The sequence below is a fragment of the Ornithodoros turicata genome, chromosome 4 (genome assembly GCF_037126465.1).
Source record: "Ornithodoros turicata isolate Travis chromosome 4, ASM3712646v1, whole genome shotgun sequence".
Taxonomy (NCBI): domain Eukaryota; kingdom Metazoa; phylum Arthropoda; class Arachnida; order Ixodida; family Argasidae; genus Ornithodoros; species Ornithodoros turicata.
Genome location: NC_088204.1, coordinates 23222702 through 23238259, shown reverse-complemented (window position 1 = coordinate 23238259; position 15558 = coordinate 23222702). Strand labels below are relative to the sequence as shown.

At 46.0% G+C, this 15558-nt stretch overlaps 2 protein-coding genes across 3 annotated transcripts in view; both read left to right on the top strand.

The window, feature by feature from the left end:
- The window catches only part of LOC135391325 (uncharacterized), a 686593-nt gene that overhangs the window by 230490 nt on the left and 440545 nt on the right, over positions 1-15558 (top strand). The gene's annotated exons all lie outside the window — the stretch shown is intronic.
- Positions 1-15558, top strand: part of LOC135391326 (uncharacterized) — a 156660-nt gene that overhangs the window by 92035 nt on the left and 49067 nt on the right. The window contains exon 4 of the mRNA XM_064621565.1: positions 464-616. Within this exon, the coding sequence (XP_064477635.1) occupies positions 464-616 (153 nt within the window). The remainder of the gene's footprint in view (positions 1-463; positions 617-15558) is intronic.

Here is a 15558-nt window from a genome sequence, read left to right as displayed (position 1 = left end):
GGAGTATTTTGTACTCTATCTTAATTACTTTAACTTTCATGTATTTGTACTCTATCTTAATTACATTCTAACGTTAGTATTTATTATCTTATCTTAAATACATTTTTGAGTATCTTGTACATGTCTGCATTACCGTTACCCTCCTCTTCTGCACGATAGAGGGAAGAAAAACTTCACCTCTCATTCATCATGATTAAATAGCCGTCCATCTTATCTTGCATAGCCTATGGTTTGATTTCTTCCGTTTCTTGGTAATATCACTGCAGTGTAATTCATCTCGGTATTTTAATGTTTGGAGTGGTACTGTTCGCCATTTGTCTCACAGTCCCAACTCCACAAGCCTTCGAGGCATAGGCGGCCCAGTTTTGTTCTGTATGCTTAGTTTGCAATAAATTACATTGAATTATTATTATTATTATAAACACCTTCTCGCTCTCTTAAGTAACAATATCCATTTTGACAGGCATACTGCGATGGAGACTTCATAAAAGACTTAGCGTTGAAGAACTTCGGCAGTAACTTCATCTATCACACAATTGACCACAACTTCGATCCTATGATGGTCATGGAGTTCCACATCACTTACAAAAGCGACAGCAACATGGTCTTCAACACGGTATTGTACTTTCGTCAAATTTTGCGGCCCCAAGGAACACCGCGTCCAATAAACGGACGCGTAGTGTTAGTGGGGGGGGGGGGGGGGGCTTGTACGTTCTCTCTCAACCTGAAGGTCACAAACTGGATGCTACTAGAAAATGCGTCCAAAGTTATCTGCGACACAGTTAAGTGCGTCACATATAGACCACTTGCACTCCTACGTCATCGATTACGTTTCGCCGCCGCGCAAAGCATGCTGGTGGGCACCTATCAACCTTATCAGCCTTTTCGGCCTATCAGCAGACGCGTTTTTCCCGCTTCTTGCCAACCAGAGCAAAATATAACCTCGAACCGGTCTTCTCGGGACGCCACATGTTTGTAAACAGAAAGTGGTCTATAGAAAGAGCACTCCTGGTCAATTTTTTCGCAATGGAGCAGGAACCACATCGTGTTTAACGTCATGCATGCCAAAGTTACAGTCGACAAAAGCCATGTTAAGGGGACCATGAAATTTCACTAACATACTGTGAAACTTTTCCTGAAGATGGTTCTTCATGTCGAGGAACTTGTTCCTAAGAGTTTTTCCAAATCAAGTGCACAATTTTTTAACTACGCGCAGTTGATATTGCCCCCGGACTCCTCATCTATCTTCGTTCTCACTCTCGCGTCCCCCTGTGCCTTCCTGTGCTTGCACATTACAAACACTGCGGAAGGCCAGCTTATTGCCTCATCTCCCTCCTTCGATTAAGAGTCAGAATTCGTCTGCTAGAGCGATTCACCGTTCTGGGAATTCAAGAACCCGCAAATGATTGCAGCTCACCTGGGCCCGCTTGCACGAAACCTTCCTAAGTGTAACACTTAGCAAGTGTTGCACTAACGCGTTAGTGCTGCAAGTTTAGGGTTGCAGTTAAGTGGCTTGCACGAACACTTTGACGAACGCCTTAAGTTAAGTGTTCTAAAGTGGATCGTGCCTACGAGCAGTAGCAGTTTTCGAAGGCTCTCATTGGTAGAAAGAGAACTTCCGGAGTTCATCCCAGGAAGTCGTGCGTCACTGCATGTTTGGATTGTGGGAAGTCGTCTGCTTCTGCCGTCGCACGTAAACAATTTGTAGAACCAAAATAAGGTATTGTAATATCATTGTAGCTGCAAGAACGCATTAGGTCACTTGTTGCGTACATTCGTTAAATAAAATAAAGCCTGTGGACTAAAGTACGCCTCGAATTGCTTGATGATGGAGAGATTATCTCCGCCGGCAGTGTCTGTGAGAGGCATCTCGCGCGGCCATCATTTTGAGAGATGTTGCTAACGAAAAGCTCAGAACGTACGGCACCCACAGCATTAAAAAAAATGAGATGTTGTTAGTATTGCGAGAAAAATGCGTACTGTATTGCGAGATACAGTTGGTGCCGACGACGAATCCCCAATAAACGGTTCATAGCGGCTGACATGTTAGTCCTAAGCTTTAGTGCGGTAGCATAGCCTCCTATATACTTCAATGCCTGCCCAGTTGAGTCGGAACGGCCGTTCAGCGCACTATGCGGCGGCGGCGCCACATGCCTGGGGTTGTGATAATCATATCGCTGCGCTTGTTTGCGCGTGGCACTTGATACCTCAAAATAAACGAAGAGCATAGAAATTTCCCAATTCATATCTATAGTGACAGGCTTGCAAGCAGATGAGGGTATTGGTTGACACCAGACAGACAGAACAAGCTGGCAGCCAGACGACGCTGCAGTCACACGCGAAACCGAAACATCACGCGCCAGAAAACAGAGCGATATGATCATCATACCCCGTGTATGTGGCGCCACTGCAGTGGACGGCCGGTTCGCATGGGTTCCGCTTCTACTGGGCAGGCATTGAAGTATATAGGAGGCTATGCCGGTAGTTTAGGGTGCTCCTAGGACCCGTGGCCAGCGTCCTAAATTGCGCGGAGCTAGCGCCACCACTTTAGTGTTGTAAAAGTTTCGTGCAAGCCACTTACGGCTCCGGCAGTACACTAAGTGGGGAACTCGTTAAGTATTACGCTAAGTTTGTTTCGTGCAAACGTGCCCTGGAACCTGGGAGGCTAAGTTCGTTCAGTGTAGAGATAACTTGATGCGTCGTGAAAAATAATCTCAGCGCGTCTACTAGACAGCGGGCAGCATCGTACGCAGCGCTGTCCAATAAGCGCGTTCGGACTACTTATCTCGACGCATCAAGTTATCTCTACATTGAACCAACTTAGTCTCCCTGCAGACCTAAATATTTAGACAAAAAGTGCAAGAGGCTTTCCAGAAAATCAGTTTTGAGAAAGGTTGGGACCGTTTTGCGCTTTATTTCAAAGTTTTCCGATTTAGTACGCGGGGACGTTCAACCACATCTCGCAGACGACGGTGTTTCGTCTTCATGGCGACGACCACTGGAAGCACGTTCGTGATTGGATACGGCCATTGAAAAGACGGTCCTCATTGGCTGACTCTTAATTGTTACGTCATGCCGTCGAGTAAGCAGGCTTTCTCTGTTTAGGTGGCATTGGCAATACTCATACAAAGGTGTCGGCCAACGACGGTCGTGCTATGCCATACGCGGTGACGTCGTCGGCATAGCTGGGCGGCCTCACTCATGAGGACCCTCATGAGGACGCCTCACCCTCACCTCACGACGATGAGGTGAGGGTGAGTGAGGCCAGACCACGCTGAAAGTTCCTCATGAGGACAGTCGTGAGGCATTGTCCCTCATGAGGCCCACCGTGAGGGCCCTCATGAGGCCAGTCGTCGTGAGGCCATCAATACGTGAGGGTGCAACGTATTCCCTGAGGAGTCTTACAGATGAGGCCGTGAGGCCCTTTGTGAGGAGCCTCACCGATGAGGCCGTGAGGCGTTTTGTGAGGAGCCTCACCGATGAGGCCGTGAGGCCCTTTGTGAGGAACCTCACGGTTGACGCCGTGAGGCCTTTCGTGAGGAACCTCACGGATGAGGTCATGGGTCCATTCGTGAAGAGCCTGACGGATGAAGGGGAAGCCACTGTATCCCTCGCTTGGAGAAGGCGTGCGGCAGATGACATCACTCTGCGCGAAGGGCCAATGGAAATTCGAAGATCTTCGAGGATCGCCATGTTCCGTTCTTAGGTTGCATTCCTCCATATACAGGGTGGTCCACCAACCATGAGAGAAATTCATAGTAAAAGACGTTGGACCTGGAGAGACATGCGGTCAAGGAATTTTTTTTCTGCCAATAACTTTTGGCACATATTGGTAGCATTTTTATTTCATTTTAAGTGACGGAAAGTTAATTTCTTGAATTGAACTCCGAAATTTTCCAAGGCAACCTGACGTTTTCTTTGCGGAAATGGGTTCCCCGTGGTCATTTTTCTCAGTATAGCACATAATACCACTCGTAATGCAATGACAATTGCCGAAATAAATTCATCGAAAATTCGTGGAGATGAGCACTTGGCTCCGCCTCTTTTTTGACGGCTCTAAGTTTGAGCCCAAAGCTGCGAAGAAAGGAGGTTACATGGACACGCCACACGAGGGGGAAAGGGTTACAAGCTTTACCCACGGAACAAACACCCCCGGTGAGTGCGGGAATCAGAGCTATCTTATCAAAAATGAGGTCACCCGACGTGTTGACGGGTAGGGAAGGAAATACATTTTTGGACCGTTTCGCACTCCGGTCTCAGTGAATGCAGTGAACAAGTAAACGGCAGCGATGGCAAGCACCGTGTACTCCAACCAAGAAAAAACAAGGATGATCATTGCTCTCGGGGCTGCAGGTATGGACTATGACAGAGCAGTCCTCAAATATAGTGAAATGCTTCCAGGAACTAGGGTGGTGAGCTCTTGTACCATAAGGCGTGCATTTGTGAGACTGTCCACAACAGGAAGTTTCCATTCCGGCACCCAGAGCCGGTCACACCCAATCTCTGCCAGTGAGTCGACACGAAACAAACCAGGCCCTGGAAGAAGTAGGAGATGATTTCCACGTAAAGTCTGCGCACCCTGGCAAAGTGAGTACAGACATCAAAGTCAACTGTGCTGAGGATACTACACAAGCACAAACTCCACATGTACCACGTGAGCCTTCATCAACATTTCCAGCCGGGCGACAACCAGAAACGGCTGGATTTCTGTAACTGGATCCGATGTCGGACCCAGGAAAGCAGAAACTTTGTGAACAGGGTCATTTTGGCTGATGAGGCCCACTTCTGCCATAGCGCTCAAGTGAATTGCCACAACGCGCATTATTGGAGCCAAACAAACCCACACTGGCTACGGGACTGCAAGCATCAGTACGAGTGGGGATTGAATGTATGGGCCGGGATTTATAACGGAGCCGTCATTGGGCCAGTCTTTTTCACGGGACCCCTAAATGCCAACCGTTACTGTAGCGAAATTTTAGATGCCTTGTTCAGTTTTATTGATGACCTGCCTGTTTCTGAACAGACCCGCGCGTGGTTTTAGCACGATGGGGCTCCACCTCACAGCGCGCGGCGTGCGGTACAGCTGCTCCGTCACATGTTCCGGGAGAAGTGGGCTGGCCGATTTGGTCCAGTGTCATGGCTCGCCAGGTCTCCTGACTTAACGCCGATGGACTTTTACCTCTGGGGTCGCATCAAAGACGAAGTATACAAAAGCGAACCACGATCGCCGGCTGACCAGCAGGGGAAAATCACTGCTTTCTGCTCGTCGCTTTCCAGATCCGAAATAAAAAGGGCCGTGGAAGATACAATTCGGAGATCCCACCTGTGCATTGCAGCAGATGGCGAACGCTTCGAACGCTTTTACACTTATGATAACCTGATTAAAGTACACAGGAAGTGTGTTGAATGTGAAGAAATCCGTAGCATGTTGAAACAAACGAATTGAAAAAAAGAAGAAAGCTTACAGGCGTTCGTGCACACAACTCTCTCTCTCACACACACATACACAGGTTCATGACAATGAGGTGGTGCAGAAAAACTGCGAGACCGCTATCAGCGGTCATAGTGAAAACTGCCGCGTACGCACCCAAAAGCAAACAAACACACTCAGCAAAACACGAATAAAGGAAAAAGAGCGCGACCCTGAAACTGACGTGGGCAAAGCTGACACCTGGCAGCGGAACTCTTCTGTGGGTTGGGTTTGTAACCCTTCCCCCTCGTGTCGCGTGTCAATATAACCTCCTTTCTTCGCAGCTTTGCGCTCAAACTTAGAGCCGTCAAAGAAGAGGCGGTGCCAAATGCTCTCATTTTCACGATTTCCGGCGAATTTATTTCGGCAATTGTCGTTTCATTACGAGTGCGGTTATGTGCTATACTGAGTAAAATGACGACGGGGAACCCATTTCTGCAAAGAATACGTTAGATTGCCATGGCAAATTTTGGAGTTCAATTACGGAAAATTAACTTTCCGTCAATTGAAATGAAATAAAAATATTACAAATATGTGACAAAAGTTAATGGCAGAAAAAAATCCCTTGACCGCATGTCTTTCCGTGGCCTACGTTTTTTACTATGAATTTCTATCATGGTTGGTGGACCACCCTGTATGAAGGCTACAATGAAGAATCTCGCGGGTGGGGGCATGCGACTTTTTCATGAGGGACCTTACAGATAAGTCGTGACTCTCTTAGGCGGTCACGTTATGTTATTGCATAAGGTACAACCCCGAGAATAGGGAACACGATTTCGTTGACGTTAAGTCGTGTTTTGAGCGCCACACTACCTCTTGTGGGTTCGTTTTTCTGCCTGTTTACTGGAATAGCAGTGTCGTTTGGAGAGGCCCTGTACTGCGTTTTCGAAAGCGCGTACAGCTGCTTTCCCCCGCTAACTTCGAATGATTGCAACTTGACACACGCGTTCTGTGTCGTGCCAAAGGTGTCATGTGCGGTATTTTTGTATTTTCTTTTTAAACAAATGTTACCGCCGCTGGGAATTAACGAGGCTTTCTTTTTATTTTGACGTCTCTTGTTTTTAACAGCATAAAGCTCAATATAAAGCAGCCTTTACCGGGCTCCCCAAAGTCTGTGCGACAGCAATAATGAAGGAAGTACTAAGGAAGGAACTAACAAAGCAGAACAAACAAATAACAATCAAAATGATGAAAAACCCGAGACTGGGGAAGAGACGAAAAACTGACGTTGAAATTGAGAGTTTGTGTGCGTCGTCTGTTTTTCGTCTTTCCCCAGTCTCGTGTTTTTCATCATGGAGTTGTAAGAATTTTCAAAATCTTTCTTTGTCTCCTCAAAACGAAGCCAGGAAAACTGGAATCACCGTGACTGTAGCGCGCCTTTGAAATGTAAAAGAAGGAGAAGAAAAAACAACAACAAAAAGGCACGACCTGATTGCAGGTGCGATTAAGTACCATCACTGTGCCCAAACACTTCAGCTGTGAGCGTATCCTCCGATTCTGGCAGCAGCGTCATACGGTTCTGAGAATCGAGTACAGGATCTCTTCAAGCACTATTCCCCACTACCACCCGATCATTTTCGTAACGGTACATCTGCACTGAAGTATTTCGGGCTCCACTTTACTGATGCCAAACACTAACGTTAAACCTCACTGTGACAGTAACAACTGTCAGCACATTTCTCCAAGCACAGTACGAAACCCTGTGACGTGACGACGCCGACGTGACATGTGAACATGACGGAAAGTTCTTTTGAGGCTCACGTGTCCCGTAGTGACTTGAAGACACATGAGGCCATGTGGGGCCTCATGAGGTGAAGGTACGTGAGGCCACGAGGGCCCTCATGAGGTGAGGGCACGTGAGGATGAGGACACGTGAGGCCATGTGGGTCCTCATTAGGCGAAATTACGTGAGGCGCGGTGAGGACATGAGGGCCCTCATGAGGTGAGGACACGTGAGGTTGAGGACTCGTGAGGCCATGAGAGCCCTCATGAGGTGAGGACAAGTGAGGATGAGGACCCTCATGAGGTGAAGATACGTGAGGCTATGAGGGTCGTGAATAGCCTCATGAGGTGAAGGCATGTGAGGACGAGGATGGTGAGGCCTTTCGGGATCCCGATGCCCTGAAGTGAGGTTCGTGAGGGAAAAATTTGAAATGGAATGTGAGGGTGAGGGCGACTTAGGTTAAGTTACTGGTGAGGAAAATTTGGTGAGGGTGAGTGAGGCTGATGAAGTCCGCGCTTCGTGAGGTGAGGATGAGTGAGGCCGCAGGAAAATGCCCACCTATGGTCGTCGGTAACGCGTGGCCCGGCATAGCCGTGACAGGGCCAAGTTACACTGCACGACATGCCCACTATAGTTTAATAACACTTCAGAGGCCCAACCATCACTGTAACTGATCTATTATTTTTGCAGGATAACTTTAACTAGAACCTCGTTACCTTCTGAGTAACAAGCCTGTTGGTCTGCTTTGACATCAGAATCGCTGCTGCGCCGGCCTAGAACGCTGAATCCAAGCGGAATGCATCAGGAATGCGCTTCTTCCCTTCGTGTCGTGAACTGGCCAGCAGTGATGGCCGCTAACTACTTCTACAGTAGTTTAACAATAACTACTAACTACTTCGCGATTGAGTTGTTTAACTAGTAGTTCAACTACTTTTCAGAGGAGTAGTTAAAACTAGTTCTTTAACTACTGCAATGTATTTTACCTACATATAACTACTTAACGTTGTCCATCAACACCAATCCCTTGTAGTGTTCTTGGACACCTAAATATCAATCACAACCAGTGGTAATGATATTTAAAATATAGCTTTGTGCCTACGTCACTTAATTCACATACTGTCGTAAAATCCACTGCCTGTCTCTCGTATATTATACGCTGACAAAAGAGCTTGTTGCGGAAATATTTTCTATGGAGTGAAAGCTTCCGCTACAAGGGTACGTACAACATACGACGGACCATGTACGAGATTTACACTCAGGCTCCTTCGTGGCAGATCAATGCGTCACGCACAAATATATGAACTAAGTTGCAGAATTATTTCACAGCAAATGAGGCTTCACTAGACAAGCATTAAAAGTGAAGATTTAGTACACATGCACGGCACAATTGCTCTGCACCTCCGTTAATTCTCTTCGAACAAGTAGCTCAAGGTAAAAGTCGAAGGCACAATCGTGCCGTAAAACTTCGGGAAAAAATGGAAGGAGTTGGCGCCTGCAGTAACCTAACTACTGTAGTTAACTACTCGAAATAGTAGTTTATCTAGTAGTTGCCACTACATTTCTGCAAGTAATTGATAGCTACTTTTTAATTACAATCAGGTAGTTTAACTACATGTAGTTAACTACTGGTCATCACTGCTGGCCAGTCCCTTGTGTTCTGGGACTAACATATCCACTTTTTTCAATCAATCAATCAATGCGCTTCTTAACGAATTCGTGAGCGCCATATTGATGCAAACTCGTCAACAACAGCCCCTGTGCTGTGTTGACTGCACCTCCACGAGAGCTCTATCGGTTACTGATGAGAAGAGGTAATTGAGTTACGGTTACAGTTACTTGAGCAAAAAATAGCTCAGTTACAGAACAGGTTACCGAAACAAAGTGTACTTTAATTACGTTTACAGTTACTCTCGTGGTACTTCTGGCGATACGTGGCACACATTACCACAGGAGATTACGTCTCCCAGGGCATATTTAAAAGAAATATTGTTCCTGTCAGAAGTACATAATTTACATAGTGAACTAGAGGACAAAAATATTTGTATGAACAACAAAACTTCTGTGCAGAAAGCAGAACGCCTAAACGGAAGCAAGAAATCGTGTCTAACATCAGTGTTAAATTGGTTGCTATGCGGCATTAGACATCGTGCATTAAAGTGGGGCATTCATACCACCATAAAACGAACTCAGGAAAAAGAAGAGGCTAAAAATTAGTTGGCTGTGACACGCGAAAACCTCGTTTGAGTATGTCGTGTTTTAAGTGAATGTTAGGAACTGTGCAGGACCAATAACTACAAGGAAAATGAGAAACATCCCCAGGCAAAAATCTGGACTGGTTCCAGAATGGTTCCATTTGAATCTGGACTGGTTCCATTTGAATGTGGATGGTCCCGGAATGGTTCCAGTTGAATCTTGATGGTCCCAGCTGGATTCGCAAGTGGGGTGGCTGGCTCCACATTGGTGAAATCAGTGGTACCACTCTGGCCCCAAATGGTTCCAGAACTTACAGTGGGAGCCTCACAGGTACCATTTTGTTCCCACAATGGTCAATTGAACCACTTGAGATTCCAAGCTGGGCAGCCTCCCCCTTTGAGATCCGTCAGGGGAAGAAGAGTCCACTCTTGCCATATACCCTTCTGTTTTTGTGGGTTTTTTTGTTGCTTTTTAGTCATTATTTTGATGTATTTTAGCACACGTATGATCTATATTTCTTGTTTTTTATCCGTTTACGTCTTCGATAAAATATGTGCTGTAACTTCAATTCGTGCTTATATTCTCATCTAAAGGCAAATGTCATAAAATGTACCAGCAAAATGCCAAAAGGCACAATCAAAAGATGACACAGTCCGCCAAATAATTAGAAGAACTAAAAACAAAGGGGTAATTGCACGGGCTGACTCAAAGCAGATGCAATAATTATGAGGGCGCTCCGGTGGCTCCGGTGCGGTGGGAGGCTTTCAATTCAAATTATAACGGCTGGCCGCGAGAGGCGAGAGGGAGCAGAGAGAGCGCATTGGACGCGTCGGTGCGAGGTCGTTTTTTCTCTTCGGTTGCCGTGGCAGAGATCGGGCATCTCCCGTGCACTATTTACGTGGTTTTAGTGCGTTTTCTAAGACAACGTGATGACAATGATCATGTGAAACATATTGGCGATATCTCGGAGAAGTTTCGACGCTAGGAAGACACGGCGTCCGCGGAAGAACCGGACGATGAAACGCCAAACGGACTGCACAGAATGCTTCTTCCGATATTAAGAGGTATAAGTGCTTACCGTGGTGCTTCGATTACTACTGATTATATGTTTTATTTCAGGAGCTGGAGGAACCTGAGAAACATGGTTAAGACGAGTATAAAGATTAGGATCGTTTGGTGAAAATGGTACATGCCGCGACCTACGTGGACGGAGGTGTCATCTTCTCTGAGAAGATACAGGTGTGAGGTGGTCAACAAAACTCCCTGTTGTTCATGTTGTCCGTGAGTGCATCGCAAATTCAACATAAGCACATGCCTCGTCTGAACGCAGTGAGTGATTACCCGTGTGCGACTAAGTACGTGAGAGATGTATCGATTATTTCTTTATCCTTAGTGTATGCTCTTAGCAGAATAAACAATAGTTACTTGAACTGTATGTGCTTTTCTACGCATTACTTTCGGTCATGCATTTAGTGGTCCCATCTGCTAAGTGGTCGGATCCGAGACCACTTAGCAGAGGGGACCACTGGATAAATTCCATTGGTTCCACTTCAAGTGGCACCACCGTGAAACTGGGTCCACTTTTAACTGGTCCCAGCCAGTGAATGGTTCCACATTCCAAGTGGTTCCTGTCTGATAATCCACTTCAAAGTGGTCCCACTCCAGATTTTTGCCTGGGTCATCACCTCAGGCTTTGGAAAAAGACATTAAGCTGCGAATGTAGGTCAGCTGTTTGCACAACTCTCCGGTTTTCCTATCTCCCCTGCTGCCTCCTGAGCTACCCCGTTGGTCCATCTACCAAATAAGGGGGTAACAGATGAAGACCAGGCTAGAGCCAGGGTCATGAACATGTAGTATATTTCTATTATCGGGAAAATCTCACGTGGCCCCTAGCGTTGGACGACAGTTGAGTAGCTTTTTCCTTTGCTTTTCCTTCCTTTCTTTCTTTTTTTTTGTCTCCCTGGGTGACCTGTGACGCTGACGATGGGCCCCTTTCTCATCTGCTCTCCGCCTCTCCCCCGCTTTGGCGGTTCTGGGTGGTTGTGGATTTTCGTTCGTCGTCGGATTCGTCACGTCGAGTGAAGTAAATACCAAAATGCGAAAGCGTTGGCTGTTTCTGTTACACAAAGTGCTTTATTTTTCTGGATAGATATTTCCAAATCACAAACTGCGGTCTGCAGTAGCTGCGCCAAACACGAACATGATATGAACATTGTTTCTGAGGTTAGAGTGATATGCTGAAGCAACTTTGCATTCACTGATAGCTGATATCGCACGTGGAAGACTTCACAGTAGAACAACAGTATATTGGCTGCACAGGCACACACATTCACAGATCTAGCATGACAGAGAACATGTTCATATCTCTTTGCTGCTTGTGCAGGCATCTGGTTGACCCATCATAAAGGAACTTGTGCAGCTGCTATGCCGAAAGATTATGCTCCAACCACTAAGAGTGACTTATCCATTCTACTGTATCCATGCAGATGCTTTTCTGAAGCAGATATGAGCTGAGTGCTTACATCTGCCCTTCCAAAAATAAGTTCAGCCAATCTATTGACATCCTGTGGACGTCCAATTTCCTGAATAGACTTCCTTTTCACTATTGAATATACAGCCTGGCTGCTTCAAGGCTATAGACATCTTTTGGACTATCGTGTATCCTTTCTTTGGCCTGTCAATGGGAGATTGGCACCAACAGTCTATAGACAACCTGATCTGTCATTGCCTGTCGATTGCCTTTCTATAGACTGATGATAGACTGGCCACTGGTCGACATTCCCCTTCTACCATCATTATATGCCCCCTATTCGGATTCATTAACTGTGATCAGTTGAATTCGAACCTGGAATTCTGCTGAGATCCTGTTGTGTGAAAGTGATGTTTTTTACCTGTGTTGAGAAGCAATACATGGCCATCATTTGCACGCGTCATTGAGGATAATCCTTAGTGCCATCTGCAATAGCTTAGCCAGTGCAAAGATGTAGCAAGAACGTAACATGTGCAGTTAGAAAGGCTGATGCAGTACCGCCATCTCCTTCTTTGTATTGCCAACTGTAGGATGGGACAAGCGTAAGCCATCTCCTTCTTAGCAGAAAAGAGATATCATATATTGCTTGACTATCGAGCTTCCGCAAATTCGAGTGCCCTGCTTGCCTCTGACGAGTCAGAATGAAGGGTGAGGTGTTCCAGCTTAATTCGATTATGCATACATCTAACCCTGAAGTGAGGAATTGTTTGGAGGAGTAACTCAACACTAAGATAACGCTTGTGTTTGTAACCGCTTTCGGTCTGAGACATTCAGTAGGTCCATTGAAAGTCAAACTTGTGCGGTGCGTAATTTCCCATGCAGGTTCACATTGATGCAGGTAGCCATCTCACTGCACAAGTTTGACTTTCAATGGACCTACTGAATGTCTCAAACTGAAGGCAGTTACACACACAGGCGTTATCTTGGTGGTGAGTTAATACTCCAAGCTATTCTTTACTTCGGTCTTCGATGAATGTGTAATCGAATTAAGCAGGGATACCTCACCCTTCATTCTGACTCAGAGGCAAGCATGACACTCGAATTTGCAGAAGCTCGCAAGTCAAGCAACATGTGGTATCTGTTTTCTCTTCGGAAGGAGATGCCACTGCTCCGTGCTCAGAGGTCCTGAAAGCACTAGAATTAAGCAACTGCGTATGGCACTAATTATTATCCATGATGACCCTGGACATCTTGCTTGTCAGCATAGGTTAAAAAACATCAATACACATTCACACAACAGGAACTCAACAGAATTCCAGATTCAGATTCAACATATTACAGTTCATGATTCCGAATTGGGTGAATATAATAATGATAGAAAGGCAATCGTGGATCAGTGGCCATTCTATTGTCAGTCTATGGAAAATCAATAGACAGCAATCAGAAAAGCAATGACAGTTGATCATTTCCTTTCTATAGCAGGTTGTCTATAGACAGTTGCTGCCAATCTCCCACTGACTGTGTATGGGAAGGAAAAAGGGGGTGTCCAAAGGTGGTCTATGGGATGGCAATGGACCGTCTATAGATTCAATGGACGTTTTGTCCATGGCTTGTCTATTGGTTGACCAAACAATTTTATGCAAGGGTGAGCAAGAAACATAGGGATCAGAAACGTGAAAACCAAAAATTATACCTGCCAAAATGCTGCGCATATGCCACAGGTGTGGTGCTATGCTATGCTAAGCGGCAGAATGGAATAGGAACTGACTTGCCTCTCATCAAGTGGACAGCAGAAAAAGGCATCGGAAAAGCGGGAAAACCGGCTTGAGCACGCGAATGAAAGTTCATATAGTTTCAAACCGACCAATAAGCGTTCGCATACTGGGGGAGCGGCCACAGGAGCCAATGGGCAAGTGACAGATGAGAACTCACGCTTCGAAGTAAAAATTCTGACGTTTCACGATGTTTCATGACGCGATTAAAAGCTCGCAGCGCCTCACTTTACTCTGCAAGGAAACTCCCGAGTTTCATCCCCTCGCTAGAGCTGCGTGTCACGCTATTTTTGCATGGCGCGCCACCCTCTTTTGCAGCGCCCTCGCCGCCAGTTGTGCCGGTACTGCACCCTGGCACGGCTTCACATAACGGTACATCAATTTCAAAACTCAGTGAAATCGATGAATTGCCTGCAAAAATAAGAAAAAAACTCGGTCTTCATCTTCCTCTACGAAGAGCTGTCTGATAGTGTGGCGGCCAAAGGCTCTAAATGGTACTACATTCAGCCCAAGTTTTGCACAGAAAATCCACGACAAGTACTGCACTTTCTACTTTTAAACTACTTAAAATTATTTTAAAATTTCTTTAAAATAGCTCATTTGAAAATAGTGCATAATCTGACTCAATGCAACACTTGTCGTGGATTTTCTATGTAAAACTCGGGTCGTAGAAAAAATAACTAAATAGAAACAGAGCAGACACAGAGAAATAATTTATTTGAAAATCAACCATGGCCATCTTAAAGAAATCACTCCGGCACAGCGGTTGCAGACACAGGTGGCAAGCTAGTTGCAAGGCGTCACACCACCGATGGCACCACCATCATGTCGATATGCCTTAATTACAGAACAACAAAATATTAGAGGCAGGTAAAAATTGCAACAAAAAAGGCACTGCTAAACAAGTCTAAACATGCGAGAGCACGGAGAAAAGACTTAAGACGCACAACGTTACGAAACTCAATACAAGATAATAACAAAATGCTAGCGGCAGGAAAAAATAAATATTGCAACAAGAAATGCACTGCTAAACAAGACTAAACATGCGATGGCACGGAGAAAAGGCTTAAGAAGCACAGCGCTACGAAACTCAATGGCGTGGAAGTCACTGACGTGAAGCTAGTTCTGGCTAAGTTTCGGAATTGCCCCGGCTGTACGAGACCATCCCTTTAAGCTTTTCCTCCGCGTGTTTAGCATTTGCCGTAGCGGTTAGGCCTTTTCCCTGGTGTTTTGTACGCGCTCTTGCATGTTTAGGATTGTTTAGCAGTGTCTTTCTTCTTGCAATTTTTACCCACGACTAGTATTTGGTTGTTCTCTGTCTTTCTCACATAGAGCTATGACGGTGGCACTACCTGGTATGATGCCTTGCAACTAGGTGGCCACCTGTTGTCGATCTGTGCAACTACGGGCCGTCAACAAGCAACATGGCGGTCGCTGGTCACCCGGGTGTTCCAGAGCGGTTTCTTCGACACGGCGTTGTTGATTTTCGAATAAATTGTTTTTCTCCACCCTATCTATCTATTATTTGTTCTTTTTATGACCGCGAGTATCCGGAAACATGCAGGGTGGTGTGGACACGAGTTAGATGCTCCCCAATTAGTGTGGTGCCCTCCTGGATGGTCCCAATTCTGTGGGGGGTCCTGATTAACTCTAATTGCAAATTTAATGGCGTCCACATTCCCTGTGTGTTTCCGGATAGTGGTGGTCATTCCTTACTACTAATGTCGGCACAGTTCGCTTGAAATCAGTGGAGGACACGTCCTCCTCGTCGGTGGCCCAGGTACGAATGTTCTCGAAAGAAATCTCCCCCCCCCCCTAAAAACTGTCCCCAGAAGCAGCGTCCCCTGAGGTTGCATACGCATGCCAGGCTCCAACAGCTCCCCATAGAGCCCATAGTTTGAGATAATTCACACAACACTGGGCACACGAC